Genomic DNA, 16,473 nt, shown 5'->3' on the forward strand with positions numbered 1-16,473 from the left:
AAAACAATGTGGAAATCACCGTACATAAGCGTACAATGTTGGGTTGTTACAGTATACGATAATTGTATCACATTTTGGCTTAAAAAAGTACATAGAAATTTAAAGGAACTACACACAGTCAACATATGGCCTATAAATTCTATAAAAGACTCATTCTATAATCTTTCTGTAATGTCCGTATGTGTGTATTGCTTTTTTTTATGTGGAGGGCCACATGAAGAATAGCTGACAACATTGTTAAGCTAAATGTGGATCCAAATAAAGTCGAAGTCATTCTACACAAACCATGTATTTTACCATGGTCTCTGTTAAAGATTTGTAATTGTTGTTGAAATTAGGGAGGGAGTGGAGTTCTCAGGACGATGACACACCTGAAGAGAAGCAGGGGAAATGGCCCACCGGTTTCCTGACACAGTACCGAGTACTGACACAGAGAAACTTCCTCCAGGCCAGGCCCAAGATGCTGAGTAAGTGGAACTTCATCCAGACCTTCGGGATCGGCCTGATCATCGGTCTGATGTGGTTCCAGATCCCTCACAACGAGGAACGGATCATGGACGTAGGGGGAGTGGTAAGTGATCGCACATACCTATTTATGTACATGTAGCCCTTGTAATAAGTAGCATTTGTAAATGGAAGGTATAAAGTTACGGAAATAAGATGACAGTGACAAATATCTTGTTTTTAACAAGCATGTTACTGACGTGTTCTTTGTTTTTCCCCAGCTGTTCTTCTGTGTCATGTACTGGGGCTTCGTCTTCGTCATGGATGCCCTTGCCGCATGTGCGTTTCTTTTCTTTTGTTTTCTTCCTAAACTAAAGTTGATACGATGCAATTCTGCGTATGAACTCATCATTTCGTATTGCCCACGCATATTCAATTGAAAACACTACAACTATATGTTTATATTTAAACTCTACATTACAGTTCCTATGGAGCTTGTTGTATTAAACAAGGAGCGCGCGGCTGGCTACTACCGTCTGTCCGCCTACTACATGGCCAAACTGACCAGTGAGCTGCCCCTGACCCTCCTGCTGCCCAGTGCCTTCCTCACGCTGTGCTACTGGATGGCTGGTCTCAACTCGGTGGGGCCGTTCTTCGCAACATGGGGGGTCCTCATGCTCAGCTCATTGGCTGGACAGGTAAGGCATACCATTAGACATGGTTCATGTGTCCTCCTAGTATTACTCATTATAAACTTGAATGCAAAAAGTAACGTTATGTCACCGGAACTACTAGTACAACTTGGTACGTAAAAGGGCAGGCCTTCACACCAAGATTTTCTTGAAAATGTGTAAGTCCATTTTTCTGGTTTGAAATTCCACAAATATATTCATGAAAATAGTAGCTGCTAAGTTGTCAAATCACGGTCACAATGTGGGAACGCAAACTCTTTACATATAACTGGAACCATTGAGTATAGATAAAGGCGCTCGAGTTAAAAGGAATGTCTCTTCAGCACCAAGGAGAGGGCAGTCTACCATACAGTAGCATTACTACCATCCTCGCTTACTAACGTTTTTTTAAAATATTTGCAGCATTTAGCATATCATTATGGCTGCGGTATCAAATAGCAGCATTCACACTTCCAGTAACCTGTCACTTATATGATCATCAGGTTACCTTCTCTCCTACATGATGAGGTGAATAGTTATAATTTCTCCCTCCCACAGTCTCTGGGCCTGTTCATCAGTGCGGCATGTCTGGACTTCCAGCGCGCAGTGACGGTAGCCTCTATCTTCATGATGGGGTCGTCTCTCCTGGGAGGCTTCTACACCACACAGGTGCCGTACTGGCTCGCCTGGGTCAAATACTCCTCCTTCCTCAACTACGCCTTCCACGGGATGCTGCTGATAGAGTTTACTCCAGAAAACCCCTTCCTGTAAGTAGGCCCTTCCACCTTAAATCTAATACTGTGTACAATGATCATATTATCCCTGATAGAGGAAACATTTGGTTTTTGCTGACGTGTTCTTAGTTCTATCTTCTTCTACCAAAACATAAGTAGATGTTGGGTGACAGGAAGACACCAAGTAGATGTAGCGGCTAGGGGTGCAGCTTTATCAAAGCAAAAAGTTGTGTATGTTCGTATGCTTGATAATCTGGTCGAATACATGTATGTCCGTAAAATGGCCATATTACATCTATGTCACAAAAATGAAATTCAATGAATGACTCCAGTTGCATAAATCATGTTATGGATCATCAGATGGGAAAATGCAATATCATTTTCGGAAGGTATGTGACATGACATTTAACGTTCGTCATACAATGACATCTAACACAGTATTGTTCCTCCTCCCCTTCAGTTGTGCCCCACCAGCGACGTCTGCCTTCGAGCTGTGCCGGAGTAACAGCACCCTGAACGGCACGGTGCCGGTCCTGCCGCCAGAGCTCATCCTGGGCGGACTGAAGGTGGAGCTGCCGCTGTACACAGACATCGCCATGCTGATCGCCTTCATCGTGGTGTTCAGGGCACTGGCCTACGTCATCCTCCGCTTCATCTACAAGCCAAGATGAGCTGTCTGTCTGCTTTCAACCCTGGGCTCTTCAATGTCAATGTGCTACATTACAATTCCAGCAATGCAAAATCTACAAGCCAAGATGAGATATCTGCTTTCAACTTTTAGGGGCTTTTAGGTTGGTTCACATGTGCGTATGAGGTCCGTATGGAAGTCTCAGCCTCTACCAGGCTCCATGGGGGAAAATAGTAGAAATTGGGTAATTATATAGCCAGAGAATATACCAGAGGAGTTAGTTGGTCGCAATCCATACTCCTCGGACAACTAACGTCTCTGGTATATCATGATTCTATATTTGTCCAATTTGTACTATATTTCCAGCCACCTGTGGAGGCCTGATAGAGGCTAAGAACTTCATACAAACCTCATACGGCCTCAAACATATACACATGTGTGAGCTCCCCTTTTCAATGTGGTACATTACAATTCCAGCAATGCAAACGTCTAAAGCTATCATAGTTTTTTAAGAAATTCAGGCAATATACCTGATGATCATTAAATTAAAACTTAAGTAAGAACTAAATCTGTAAACACTTTACCAAGTCAAATGTTTGCTATATGAGAAAGGTATATTAAAGGTAAATCTTAAATTACAATTGACAATTGTCATGTTTTTACCCATTCCTAAAGGAGCAATGTTTAATGCTAATATTATAGTCAAAGATGTTATTATGAGGAAAAAGATTGTATGTTTCACTAAAACAGAAATGGAACATTTTGAATTATGATCTATTCAATGGTCATGATACATAGCACAGAAACATGAAAGACAATTGTATGAAAGACAATTCACTAAGTACATGTATCAGTGCAGATTGATATACGTGTATACTTTTTGGTAAACTTTGGTAGTTAGAGTCTTATATACCAGGAAATATAATATTTGTAAACAGCAAAGATGTTAACTATACTACATCCCAGCTCGATTTTGCAGAGCTCCATGAATTAGCCAATGTTTTAAACTTGAGATGAAAGTACTTTGCCATACACTCTAACCATCTAACTAGAGTGCATAAATTAACTTATAAATTTTGTACATAAATTTTCATATACTTTGAAACGTTAACTGAGTGTAACAATCTTAAATGCAAATGAAACAGTCCATGTAGCAACTGTAATTTGTTACATTCAGCTCATACCCATTGTAACAAAGTAATTTAGTGTATAAAATGTTAATGTGGGGATATACTAATACGAAGAGTTTTCTAAGAACCTCTGTAGAGATTGATGATTAGGATGGGGAAAGGTCACATTCATGCCTTGTATATGGAAGACATACATGTAAAGAATTTGATAAATGAATTAAATAAAAATAATGAATTCAATATGACTTCTCTGTTTTCACCACAGTTATCTTTTACAAAGGTGAAGTGCAGGTTAATAAACAAACTAGAATTTTTGTTCTTTCAAAATAAAGGTAATTGAGTTTAAAGCACAAAGAACAACTGGAAAAAGAAAATGTTGGTAAAGACATTTTAATCAGAAATGTTAGGTTGAAATACATTCAGGTAGATTTTTCTTTAACCACTATTTTACATAAATCAAGACATTTTTAACCATTTTTATCACATGAATTATCACATGAATTACATAATCAATTTGCATAGGAATCTGAAGCCAAAAATGAACTTTTTGGCCTAATTCCTTTGCAATGTTTCATCTATATACATCACAAATGAATAGAACTATATAAGTACAAAATACTTTTGTACCTATTATGAATACAAAAATAATAATGGACATATATATTTATCTGTCTTATTAAGATTTGCATTTTGACTAACATCAACATCTCTATCTTTAATGCATATGTAACAGCAAACAAATAGTCCGTAATATACATGCTTAATCAAACTGATTATATCCATATGGCATTGCTTTTGGAGAATCATTGCAAAATCAAATCATTGCAAGCATCTTTTTTAACAGGAAAAAATTATTCATCAATCTTTAACGATCAAGATGTAAACTATTTTATTAAGGCAACGGTGGCCCTAGGCCCCCATCTGAATTATGCAGTGTCCGCAGACAAAGAAAAAAATGGGATGACAACATGACTGGACTGCACCTTGCCAGCAACGATCACACACAAGCACATGACAGGGAGCGATGGAGGGAGGCAGTGTGCTCAATAGCAGAGCCCCCATGACCACTTCCGGTATAGGGACTGGTAAGCAGTAAGCTCAGTGCTTTGACAAACAGGAATGTGATTTTGAAATGTACTATTATAAGAGGGCTGACCGGGTGAGTGTCACAGATAGTCTGTGTGACTAAGGTGTGTGGTTTGGGGACAGATTATACCAGCAGAACAACTTAACTTGTTACATACACCATGCACAATGCTAATAATCCCTGTAATGGGCGCTAAGCAGTAATTAAAGAAGAAGAGGAATAAGTCCTTTCTAAATAGTTTTTGTTTCAGAGACCCTTATTATCCTCCCTGCTGTGCTAGCCTATTGACACCACAATTCCTACGAGTAAGTAGCCTGGGTAGCCTGGGTGCTATCCGATTACCACAAGGTATGGTAGCAGCTAATTAACCACAGTCAAACATATATGCAGCTAAAAATGATTAGTAAAGGTGTATTCAGGATCACTTTTTTTTAATTCACTTTTTCATGGGTACTGACAGAGCTACATGCGCAATGTAACATACAAAATATACATGTAGTCCCAGGCAGATAGGCGTAGCTTGCAGCATACTGCAGTAAATGGTGTTATGTGCCAAAATTGGTCTAGCAAAGAATAGACCAAGAACAGACAAAACACAACAAGCAGTTTAAGGCAAAGAGACAGAAATGAAAAGAGAGAAACAACAACCCCAAAACCTTTCTACCTTCACATGTCCAACCTGTGGCCGGGATTGCCACACTATCATTGGACTGAAAAGTCACACAAGACACTGCCCACGGCCATGACAACATTATATCTCCTTAGACGGAAGGATACCAACACCAAACTACTTACTACAACTACTACTACAATAGACATATTACACAGTCAACAATACATTGTATCTGTTGTTATTTGATCCTCCCTATGCCATTTAGGCCTATGAGAACTGAACATTACAACTGCCCTGTTACACTGGCAGTTTTAATGCTGGCAGTAAGATTTTATGTGATTGTTGTGGAACTACTTTGTGAATTTACATTAAAAGTTTATATTTACATTGGCAGTAAAAAATGATTTGGCACTAGGATGATGCTGACCAGGCTGACAGCTCCTTGCTCTGCAGTTCTTTCACAGTGTTGGCCCGTAACTTCAGCCAGACCAGCCCGATGACCAGGCATGCTGCTGTCTCCAGGTAGTAACCGTCTATCCAGGTAACACAGGTTCCACCCGCTGTCTCACATGCCTGGAACATAACAATGATATCTCAGGATCCGCTTATGTAAAAACTTAGGACTTAAGTTAAAGTGTTGTACACTAAAACATTGTGTGTGAATAACTGTACTACATGTATATGTATGTTAAAATGTTAATCTTAAAATGGATGGAATAATCTTAAAGATTCAATGACACAATTGCACCTTCTGGTCAACTAACAAAAGAAGAAATAATATCCTATTAAAATTAATCTCCTTGCTTAAGGTAAGAATTTGACATCAATATGTGTATTGGTTATGAGATTAGGCAGCAGGAAGAAAGTGAAGGGATATGAAACCTGTTTGTATTTCAAAGCTCCCTTTTTGTTAGACTAGTGCACAAATCTGCAGGGTACATACTGAATACATTGTACAAAAAAACAAGCTCATATAACCTCCTTAAAAAAACCCCAGAAATATCCTACCTTGTCCATATCTGCACTCCCACACGTTAGCCCCTCCACACCTTCACACGAAGACCATGTGATGTCGTCCACCAACCACAGAGCGAGCGTGGAGAGCCAGTTCCCGCCCAGGTTGCTGAGCGTGTTGAGCAGAGTCATGTATGTCCCGCCAATCACGGGGTCACTGATCTGGGCGTGGAACGCCATGCTGGCTACAAACATACTGTACAGGGTCACCTGGACACAGGGAGAGGTCAAGTCATTAAATAGTTCACAAGGAGAGGTTAAAGGTCACTGATTTGGCGTGGAACGCCATGGTGGCAACAAACATACTGTACAGGGTCGCCTGGACAAAGCAAGAAGTCAAATGTCATCATACAGTGTATTTGTGTTACCTGAGCACATGTGACAAGGAGAGAAAAAGGGTGAAAAGCGCAAAATCCAAACATCAGGTTTCACAGATGCATCTGTATGATGCGTTGACTTTGTTCAAGTTTTCTGGATATTCAATGTAAAATTGCTGTTTTTTGCCACCCTTCAGACTGTCAAATAGCAAAATGTTGTTCAACATTTAAATTGTTGTAATGTACTTGTATGTAGAGTTTACCTGATGCAGAGAATAGCTGACAAGAATCATGGCATAGTAGTAGAGAGGGAAGGAGCCATCGTCGTTCTTGAAGTATGGAGTCAGGAACACCATTGCAGCCAGCTCTACCCCCATTAATAACCTACAATAGAAAGAAAGAAATCTTTATTGACACAACAAAAGTACAGCGACTTTCGTACGGTCTACATGCATATCAACTACTTACAGTACAGCTAAACAGACAAATATGGATATCTATAGGTATGAATAAGTCAGCATATTATAAATAGATTCACACACAAACACATGGGAAATCACACCAGAACAAGTCATGATTTGTTCCACTTTCAGAACATGTGAACAATGAAGGGAATAGAATCTCTATCTTTTATAGAGAAGAGAAACATGAAAGTTTAAACTCTTTGATGTATCGGTGCATGTAAGTTAACCCTTAGTCCTTTACCAAAAGTAAATATGTATGCATGAACATGGCATTATACTTTATAAAAATATATTCGTAACTTTTAAAAATATGACATATACCTAAAAAAGAAAGGCCATCAGACATTCCCGCTTACCTCAGGGGCATAGCCTTTAGAAATGTGTCCATGGGCCGTGGGCCTGCAGTATAGCGGCTGATCACTAGGGGGAGCAGGATCTGGATAGGAGTGAGTGGAACAGCCAGGAGGGCAAGGTTCTCTGTCTGGACTCCTTTTTCTATCAGCTTCAGTCTGGTCACAGCATCTGTTGCTGCAAAGCCCATCTGTAGGAAGAAAATTATTGCATTAGAGCAAAGAGTTACAAATATATGTTATGCTATACAGAAGAGACAATAAAGAGAAGCATACTTTCAAAGTTTGATATCAAATTTAGATGAAAAGAAGTTATGGATGAGAAAAAAATGGATAGGAAGTGGCACAATATTCATGATCAAATGATGAAACTTATTTGGTATTGTTACTGTTATTTTGGCACTGTCAACATTTAAGCCAAAGTATTATGAGTTTAATTTCCCTGCAATTTTTAACTCTAAAGTTGATTCCATATCACCACTGCCATTTCAAGTTGAATGAGAAATATTAAACAGTTGTAAAACCATAAAAAAAAAGCATAAAAAGAAAATATGGCTGCACATTGCATGACACGCATGAATACACATTTCCAAGCAAAACTCTCTATACTACTGTTCACACACCTTAATCTACATACTGTAAATACTGAAATGTTCACAGTGGATTGATGTTCACGATTTTCACGGTGGTCATTCACCGCAAACTTAAAACAAACGCGAACATTTTTCCATTTAAGTATGTGACTACAGTCTATGTCGCTACCGCGAACTTAAAACCACTGCGAATACTCCATTTTCCCGCTACCATGAAAGTAAATCCCCGCAAACTTAGATACATTTACAGTATTACCTCTAACACAAATCATTGTAAGACCTGAGACGTTCTCAGCCCACCTTGTGAGTGAGGAGGATGATGATGTAAGCCTTGACTGCAGGTAGCCTCACCACGTCCCACAGGTGCATGTACGTGGACACGATACTGCGCTGATCGTCTGGTACCTCGCTGGGCCGCGGCTCGCGTTCCCGCTTGAAGATCCAGACTAAGGTGGTGGTGACCAGGAAAACTATTCCCCAGAAATACAGAAAACCTGCAGGAAAAAGACAAACATTATTGCTGACATCTTGTATACAAGATATGTGAAACAACAGTAAAAATGAATATCTTCACCAAAAGAGCAGTAACAATATTCACTTCTCTAAAATAAAACTTAAATTGAAACTAACACTTTGGCCTAATGTCTAGAATCATGTCACATCTTGACTTTTGAACTTGTGTTTTAAATTAGTTTTGAATTTCAATATGGGTAAATCTGTCTATTGTATTTTGTCTGTTTTGTGGCTTTGTTCCACATCATGTAAAATCTTTTGCACAGTGTGCAATAACATTACCTGCAAGAGTCATAATGCCCTCTGTCTGAGGTTCACTGCGTAGGTACTTGTTGCAGAAGTCAGCAGACTCCAAGGCAAGGAACAGCACAAAACCCAAGAAATATCCTGCGGTCTGTCCAACGCTATTGCACGTTGATGCCCAACCCACATTTCTCCTAGATAGCATTGTCAATGCCCAGCCGTCCACAGCTATGTCCTGCGTGGCAGCCAAGAAGTTCAACATGAAGAAGAAGAATGTCAATGTCCTGACATCGGGTGAATTGTCTTCCACATCTCCTAGGAGATAGTCAACTTTGGTTGAAAGAAATAACATGAAAATTCCAATCAAGTACTGGGAGGGCACCATCCAGGTCTTCCTTCTTCCCATTCGTTTGGAGTATATTGCATCCACGATCGGTGCCCATACTAACTTGACGCTGAATGGCCAGAAAACAAAGCTAAACACAGCCTGCTGGTGGTAGCTTACGTGTCGACTTTGCAACAACATGGGGACTGAGCCGGCAAGCCCGAGAGGTATCCCCTGCAGTATGTACAAAAGCAGCAAGAGGGCGATGTTGTGCCTGTCCCCTGTTAGGTCAGGTTTCCCGTTATGATCCAACATATCGCTGTCCGAGTCCGAAGCATCGATGTGATTCTCTTCTAATCTTCCATCATTTTTTCTTCCATCTATGAGGACTTTCTCGGAATTTTCGTCCAAGGAAACGTCTTCAAATCTACGACTGCGTGTTTGCATCGGATGACTGGCACGTTGACGCGACATTTGGAATTGGATATTGCAGAAGAGAAACCTGGCCAGACAACACAGCTGTGATAGATGGCAGGACCTGAAAGTAGAGAAACAATCAAATGAAATTATTGTATTCATAATACATACATCATCATCATTGCCTTATTTTAGTGCTTCGCCCTGAGGCGGACCACCCCAGTGTTCGGAACTTCCGTAGGTTTTTGTTGCTGTCTGTACAATATAACAAACATTAGGTTCATGCTTGCGCAAGGAGCTAAAAGTATGCACTACTTTGTATTTTGCAAACCTTAATGTATACAATCTATGTATATGTAGCATATAATCACTGAAACTCTGACTGTACTCTATGAGAGTCTGCATGCGCTCTTTTCTGTAAGGCGTAGACCGCCTATTTTTATTTCCCGTAATTCGTAGGGAAACATCATCTTATCAACGTAATTCATACCATTTGACCAAATTTAGCGTAATTGCCTTCCTCGATTTAGCGTAATACGTAGGGGTTCTTCTGAACTCAGTGTAAATCGTTGTTGGGACACCCCCCCCATTTGTTGTTGTCTGTTCTCGTTTCTGTTCCCCAGGGTTCTCCCCAGAATTTTTTAGTATAGTGGAGGGGCTGGCAAAAATAACCCGCACCAACGCGCTGCGCTTTCATAAAAATGGGCTCATTTAGCAATGACAGAGGGTGTCAAATACTACAAGTATAACATACTGTTGTGATTCCTTTGTTGTGTGAAGTGGCAAAACGACTATTGTTTTGATCATTGCTCATTCACAAGTTTTTGCAGACAATGCTGACTGGAAAAGTGATGCCACTTGGCACAAAAATCAGTGAATTGTCATTAATTCTAGCAAAACTAACAAAGAAAATAGGGAAGAAACACACTAAATTTGAAACATAGTATAGTGGAGCTGGCTGAGAGTATACTGTAGTGGAGGGCCTCCCTTATTCCACTCTCTGGGGAGAACCCTGGTACCCCTAAAACTAATATAATTGTAATTTCATAGAAACCTTTCATTAATTTACATAAGGAGGGAAGACGAAAGTTACTATGCTACTGCAATCCTTCAGGCTTAGCTATCTCCAAGTCATTATCAACAGCTCAATAGTTTATTAGTAAACATATGGAAGGAAAGCCGACTTGATGCCATGCCCCCCTATGGCTATGCTTTGCCTTGCCCCTCCCCCTAAGTTTCCATAGTCATAAACACAGAATCTAGGATATGATATATTTTTCATAGAGCCTACAGATCAACTTCACAATGAACGGTTCACCTACCAGTATCGTTGGGCAAATCAGGGCACAAAACAAACGATAGAATGGAAGATGACTCTGCGAAAATACGGCAAGGCCACGTCAGGCATGTCCCTGAAAGGTCAACGAACGCCGGTAGGTAGGTCACACCGCAAGCAAACAAAATCAAAACATAGTAATATCTAGTAAAAATACAAAAACTGAAACAATTTAAGTCCTTTAAAATCTGAAATTATTTAAATTGTAATAATTTATCGTTTAAATTGATGATTATCAGTATAATTTCTACTGTATGACTTTTTCGTGTGTTATGTTGCGGTTAAACGCAGGTGAGAAGAAGAAACAAGATGGCTGACACTCAGGATGGGGAGGGCGCTCAGAACAACCCGGACTCAGATAGCGGCGCTTCTGATCAGGAAGAGCAGCGTGAGTAGATCTTCAAGATTCTTGCTCAGCGAATATATTTGTGGTTTAGGGCACCAGGTCGTCACTGGTTCTGACGCGGCTAGTAATGGTTCAACCCTACTTTGATCAATTTCGATTGATGTGTTGTGTGATGTATACAAGTTTATAATTATCTTTCACCTATCTGTTGAAGTTAGCTACAATTTGCTTTGCTTTGAAGAATTCAGTTATCAAGACAGCCGTCATTTAGTAGCGGAGTGATCTTTGAAGTTAAAGTTGAAAATATGCAAAATGTAAATAGATTATGACTAGGCCTGCCAAGAATCAAGGAGGTTAAAAAAAATTAAATTTTAATCATATATTATTATTATAGAACTTTTTTTAACCTCCTTGTAGGAATAGAGCCACACTGCGGCCATTCAGCGTCACATCATCTTCCTATGAGACCAGTGACTAACCCAAGTTTAACCCCGCTATTTTCATCAGTTTATATCACAGTTTGATGAGTACGATCTCTCTATGTCACATTGTCAGGTATGTTACCAGGAGGAGGGGCACAGCCAGCCAATGCCAGAGTTCACAGCTATGCTGATGATGCGGAGGAGAGAATCCGTACCTTGCCAGCTGATGCATATGTCAGTATTATTCGATCAGATCATGATCATGATCATATTAGAATTATTACTTTGTCAGTTGCAGGTACTGTAATGTAGATTGTAGACTTTCAGTCTTAGCCTTTATGTGTGCAGTGTGCACACCTTGTGCAATCCCAAATCATGCATTCATTACTCAATGATGTGAAATTTCAGGAAAACCGTCCCGTAGTAGGACCGTACCGTAGTAAGACAATGGATTTTAATTTTTTTTTAAAGTGCGGATCAATTGACATCATGTTTTGTCCTGTAGGACGTTGACCTGAATCACTGTGGGATCGAGGCCCTTTCTGATGTCGGGTTAGACAGACTCACCCAAGTGGAAGTAAGTCATGATGATACTATCCTCCTAAGCAGGGACATCCAACAGCCAAACTGCCTGTCTGGATGTACCCTGCTCTTTCAACCGTCACCCTTAGTTTCTGACCGCCCTGCTTATAGATATTAATGAGGTTACCCTTATACATGCGAGACAGCTTTTGAAAACGGAAAGCCTATTCTCTGATTGGCTGACAGCTGGTTTGGGGGGGACGTCCACAGGAACTAAGACAGAGTGACGGTTGAAAGAGCAGGGTACATCCAGCAGGCAGTTTGGCTGTTGGATGTCCCTGCGTAGGAAGATGGATGATACATATACATATATAGTAAATGAATATGTCTTTAAGTCATTAGCAGGGACAGAATTGTAAAACTCTTTTTTTTTTCAAGGTTCTCCTCTGATAATCTCTAAGCAGATGTACAACGTAGAAAAGCAGAGAAACATTACAATATTGTCTTTCCACATCTGCTGTGTAATTTTTCTTCTGATTAGTCTTTGTTAAAAATGTACTGTATAGTTTTCTATATACATAAGTTAGATGTTATGACAGAAACCTGACGACTAATGTTGTTTGAGTATGTATTATAATCTTGTTCTTCCCAAAATAGTCTTCATCTTATAATAAAGCATTGCCATGTTTATGAGGCTTGTCTTTGAAAATTTACAATATCCACAAGTTGTAAGTTGTATAAAGCTTATCTATGCCTATATATCTAGACCCTTTGTTTGAGATGGAACAACATCAAGAAGATAGAAAGTCTGGACCAGCTGGTCTCTCTAGAGGAACTGGAGCTATACGACAACCAGATAAAACAGATAGAAAACCTCAGCACCCTTGTAAACATGCGGTAAGTCAAGTAGAGTTTAACCTGTTCTGTACTAAGGTAGTCTCTTGACTACAAAATGGTTACAAAAAGACCAAAATTGATTATTGTACACTGTATTAGAGTTTCATGTACCGATAACATTATGTTGCTTGTACAGCAAAATATTAAACATGTTGCTAAGATATACATATTGCAACTTTTCCAAAGATAATTTAATCAGGTTGGTACATCATAGGATTGGAGTTTTCACTTACCTGCTTACATTTTGATGTGTCTCTGTGAGCTTCCAACTGGAGTTCTGTTTCTCTCTGCTATATATAGCCATGTAGGTGACACTTTTGCTGTTAACGTTGGAACACAATTCCAAATGTGGCTAAGTTTGTATCCCCCAGTGATGAACCGAGATGGAAGTGGATGCAAAATTGTTGAGATGCATATGGTATGATTTTTTATGCTTTCATTTTATTGTTACGATAATTTGACCTAAATACATTTGTATACCTATCTGTTCACAGTATTCTAGACATATCATTCAACATGCTGCGGAAGATAGAAAACCTGGAAGCCCTGACCAACCTACAGAAACTCTTCCTCATCCAGAACAAGATCTCCCAGATCGAGAACCTGGGGCACTTCAAGAGCCTGACCATGCTGGAGCTGGGGGCCAACAGGATTCGTGTAAGCTCTCCTCTTGACCATGATGCAGTTTTGTCCTAGTCTATACATGGACTTGTAACATTTTGCCACCTGGTGACCACCAGTAAAAATATTTGAAAACAGACATTTTCCTATTTCCCCTTTCTTCTATTTCTATTATATTTACTCTCTTTGTTTTCTCATTAAAACTTTCTATTGTGTTTGTTCAATTTTCAAATTTTTTTATTTCATTTTCGAGACCCATGGCAACCAGGTCCAGATGTGTTGCAGTTCCATTCAATTCTGGTAGGGGGCGATGTTGGATGGTCTTAATAATATATGAAATTTTCACTTTCTTTATAGGTAATAGAGAATCTCGATGGCCTGGAGAACTTGGAGCAATTGTATTTGGGGAAGAACAAGATCACCAAGCTGGAAAACCTAGAAAAACTCAGCAAACTAACTGTTCTTAGCATACAGGTGAGTACTGCTTTGATGACTCAGGTTTTACTATTTTGTTGCTATTGTCATGCAAGTGTAATGCAGCTCCAAGCTATTCTGTAAGAGGGCATTGTTTCTTGGTCTTAACCATGCCCTGCTGTTTTCTTCAGAGCAACAGAATCACCAAGCTGGAAGGACTATCAGAGCTAACCAGCCTGAAACAGCTATACATTAGTCACAATGGCATCCAGAAACTAGAGGGGCTGGACAACAATGTAAGTCTGTCTAAGATGCAATTTCCTTTCAAATCATTGAAGACAACTTTTGTGTTTGGCATTTTTTGTACATCATGTAATGTATATGATATTTTTTACAGACTAAGAACCAAACTGCATTACATGGTATACTTGTTGAAGATGAATGTTGGAAACTTTTTGCCTGTTGTTAAGGAAAGCTAGCATTTTGATACTAGTATATGGATATACATTGTCTATCCTTGGTCCACGATTTTGTCATTTCATGGTCCATCTGTGTAAAAAGTTACTTTGACTTCACAGCTGCAGCTTGACACCCTGGATGTGGCGAACAACCGTATCCAGAAGATTGAGAATGTGAGCCAACTGGTGCACCTGGAGGAGTTCTGGGTAAGGAAGACTCAGTTACGTATGTGCTTATGATATCATCAAGAGCAAACAATACAGGTTCTGCGGAAATTTTGTATGCATAGTTCAAAATTTAATAATAAAAATAAAATAGAAAACTAACATTTTAGTAAAGCTGTCCTATTAGTACAGGAGCCGCGGCCTGAAAAAAATAATTTCGTTCAACCCATCTTAAAGAAAAGGTTTTACCTGATATTTTGGTAGAGGGGGTCCATCTGCATCACACCTTATGATTTTTTTGCTCAAATTGTGGTATCACGCTCCTGCTAGCGCTAATAAAGATAATTATTTATGGCACACAGGTATACTTTCAAGGGGGAGGGGCCAAATCTAAACATCAATATTTTTTTAATACATGGTTGCCCCCCTCCCCCTGCAGTGTAACCATAACCAGGTGAGTGACTGGAAGGACCTGGATGAGCTGGCAGGTGCCAAACAGCTGGTCACCGTGTACCTGGAAGGGAACCCCATACAGGCAAAAGACTCAAACTATAGGTAAGTACAACATCCTGTGTTTTAAGTCTGTAACTATGTGTACCGGAATCCATGGTTCACTGTGGTTGATTGTCATTCCATGGTTAGCTGTGATTTTGTACAAACAGTACAATGCCATATATGTCAGTGGTCCACAGTGTAATAGAGTTGGGGTCTCTTTTGAAATTCAATTACTTGAAGTCAGATTGATTCATCCTTTCACAGTCAGCCATCTTTACAAGAAAGGTGGCTGTGATATGAAGATGCATGGGAACTGACCTTAATTGTGCAAAACGAAAGTGGGTTGGAAATATTGACAAAAGTTGTATTCAAGTTCAGTGAGATCTATGATTGTCTAAGGGCAATGATGATAATAATGATAGGCCAATACAGTATCACAAAGGTATGCATTACATAAATAGAGTAGGCCAGGTACAATGTATTACTACATTGTATGGTTTAGCTGTTGATAGGAAATGATGTCATTCCACTTCCTGTTTGTCCTCCAGGAGGAAGGTGAAGCTGGCCCTGCCCTGCCTACAGCAGATCGACGCCACCCTGTGTGGCCAATAGGGTCTTTAGAACAGACTGTGTAGCCAATAGGGGCTTTAAAATGTGAACAGACTTGTGGATGGAACCAGCATAGGAAGGCTGGCTGAAGTAGCACCAGGGGCTGATAATAGTACAACATATATTAGGGTGGGTACCAGTACAAAATAATTCAGGTACAGGTACGGTTAACCAGGCTGGACTTAATTGTTGTGAATGGGCGATACTTAAAACAATGGTCCAATTTGCTACAAAAGATGGAGTATCCAACTCCCACTGGTATTTCTTCAGGTAAACTCTGTAGGTTTGACTGTAGAAACTTGGTAGAAATTACTATAAATTCAGTAACCAAGAAGTGCCCACCCCATTCAAGTACATGTATGTGTGGATGTACTGCTGACCAGGGTTGTAGCCAGTGCCCGTCCTTCTGTCCTTTGACGGAATTTTGCAGCTGGGGACAGAAAATAATTTTGCCCATTCCGTCCTCTGTGATGACAAAAATTGATATGCAAAGATATAAAAAAAACTGTCTCATTGGGTAATTTTTCACCAAAACAGATGCCATTGAACAACTGAGTCTACCTTTCAAAATTTTCTGGGGGAGCATGCCCACGGACCGTCCTCGGAACGTCTTGCCTTTGGCACTCAATACTTATAGGATTCGAA

At 39.8% G+C, this 16,473-nt stretch overlaps 3 protein-coding genes across 4 annotated transcripts in view; 2 read left to right on the forward strand and 1 right to left on the reverse strand.

Moving 5' to 3' along the window:
- The window catches only part of LOC118430026 (ABC transporter G family member 9-like), a 19,059-nt gene extending 15,207 nt beyond the window's left edge, over positions 1–3,852 (forward strand). For both annotated transcript variants that reach the window (XM_035840728.1, XM_035840727.1), the window contains exons 10-14: positions 339–571; positions 726–783; positions 928–1,142; positions 1,674–1,882; positions 2,310–3,852. In XM_035840728.1, the coding sequence (XP_035696621.1) occupies positions 339–571; positions 726–783; positions 928–1,142; positions 1,674–1,882; positions 2,310–2,520 (926 nt within the window). In that variant the 3' untranslated portion in view covers positions 2,521–3,852. The remainder of the gene's footprint in view (positions 1–338; positions 572–725; positions 784–927; positions 1,143–1,673; positions 1,883–2,309) is intronic.
- On the reverse strand, positions 3,098–10,997 carry LOC118430030 (acetyl-coenzyme A transporter 1-like). Its single transcript, XM_035840731.1, has 7 exons — positions 10,866–10,997; positions 8,841–9,664; positions 8,346–8,539; positions 7,459–7,643; positions 6,902–7,022; positions 6,316–6,531; positions 3,098–5,880 (listed from the first exon to the last, which is right to left on the reverse strand). Exons 2-7 carry the CDS (start codon positions 9,598–9,600, stop codon positions 5,719–5,721), a joined length of 1,638 nt encoding a protein of 545 aa, XP_035696624.1. The 5' UTR covers positions 9,601–9,664; positions 10,866–10,997; the 3' UTR covers positions 3,098–5,718.
- A 131-nt stretch (positions 10,998–11,128) lies between these two features.
- LOC118430027 (protein phosphatase 1 regulatory subunit 7-like) lies at positions 11,129–16,245 on the forward strand. Its single transcript, XM_035840729.1, has 10 exons — positions 11,129–11,267; positions 11,781–11,881; positions 12,153–12,224; positions 12,936–13,066; positions 13,561–13,723; positions 14,045–14,161; positions 14,293–14,397; positions 14,680–14,766; positions 15,164–15,279; positions 15,768–16,245. The coding sequence occupies exons 1-10, from the start codon at positions 11,189–11,191 to the stop codon at positions 15,829–15,831; spliced, it is 1,035 nt and encodes a 344-aa protein (XP_035696622.1). The 5' UTR covers positions 11,129–11,188; the 3' UTR covers positions 15,832–16,245.
- Positions 16,246–16,473: the final 228 nt, after the last annotated feature.

Source organism: Branchiostoma floridae, chromosome 14 (assembly GCF_000003815.2).
Source record: "Branchiostoma floridae strain S238N-H82 chromosome 14, Bfl_VNyyK, whole genome shotgun sequence".
In the NCBI taxonomy this organism is placed as follows: domain Eukaryota; kingdom Metazoa; phylum Chordata; class Leptocardii; order Amphioxiformes; family Branchiostomatidae; genus Branchiostoma; species Branchiostoma floridae.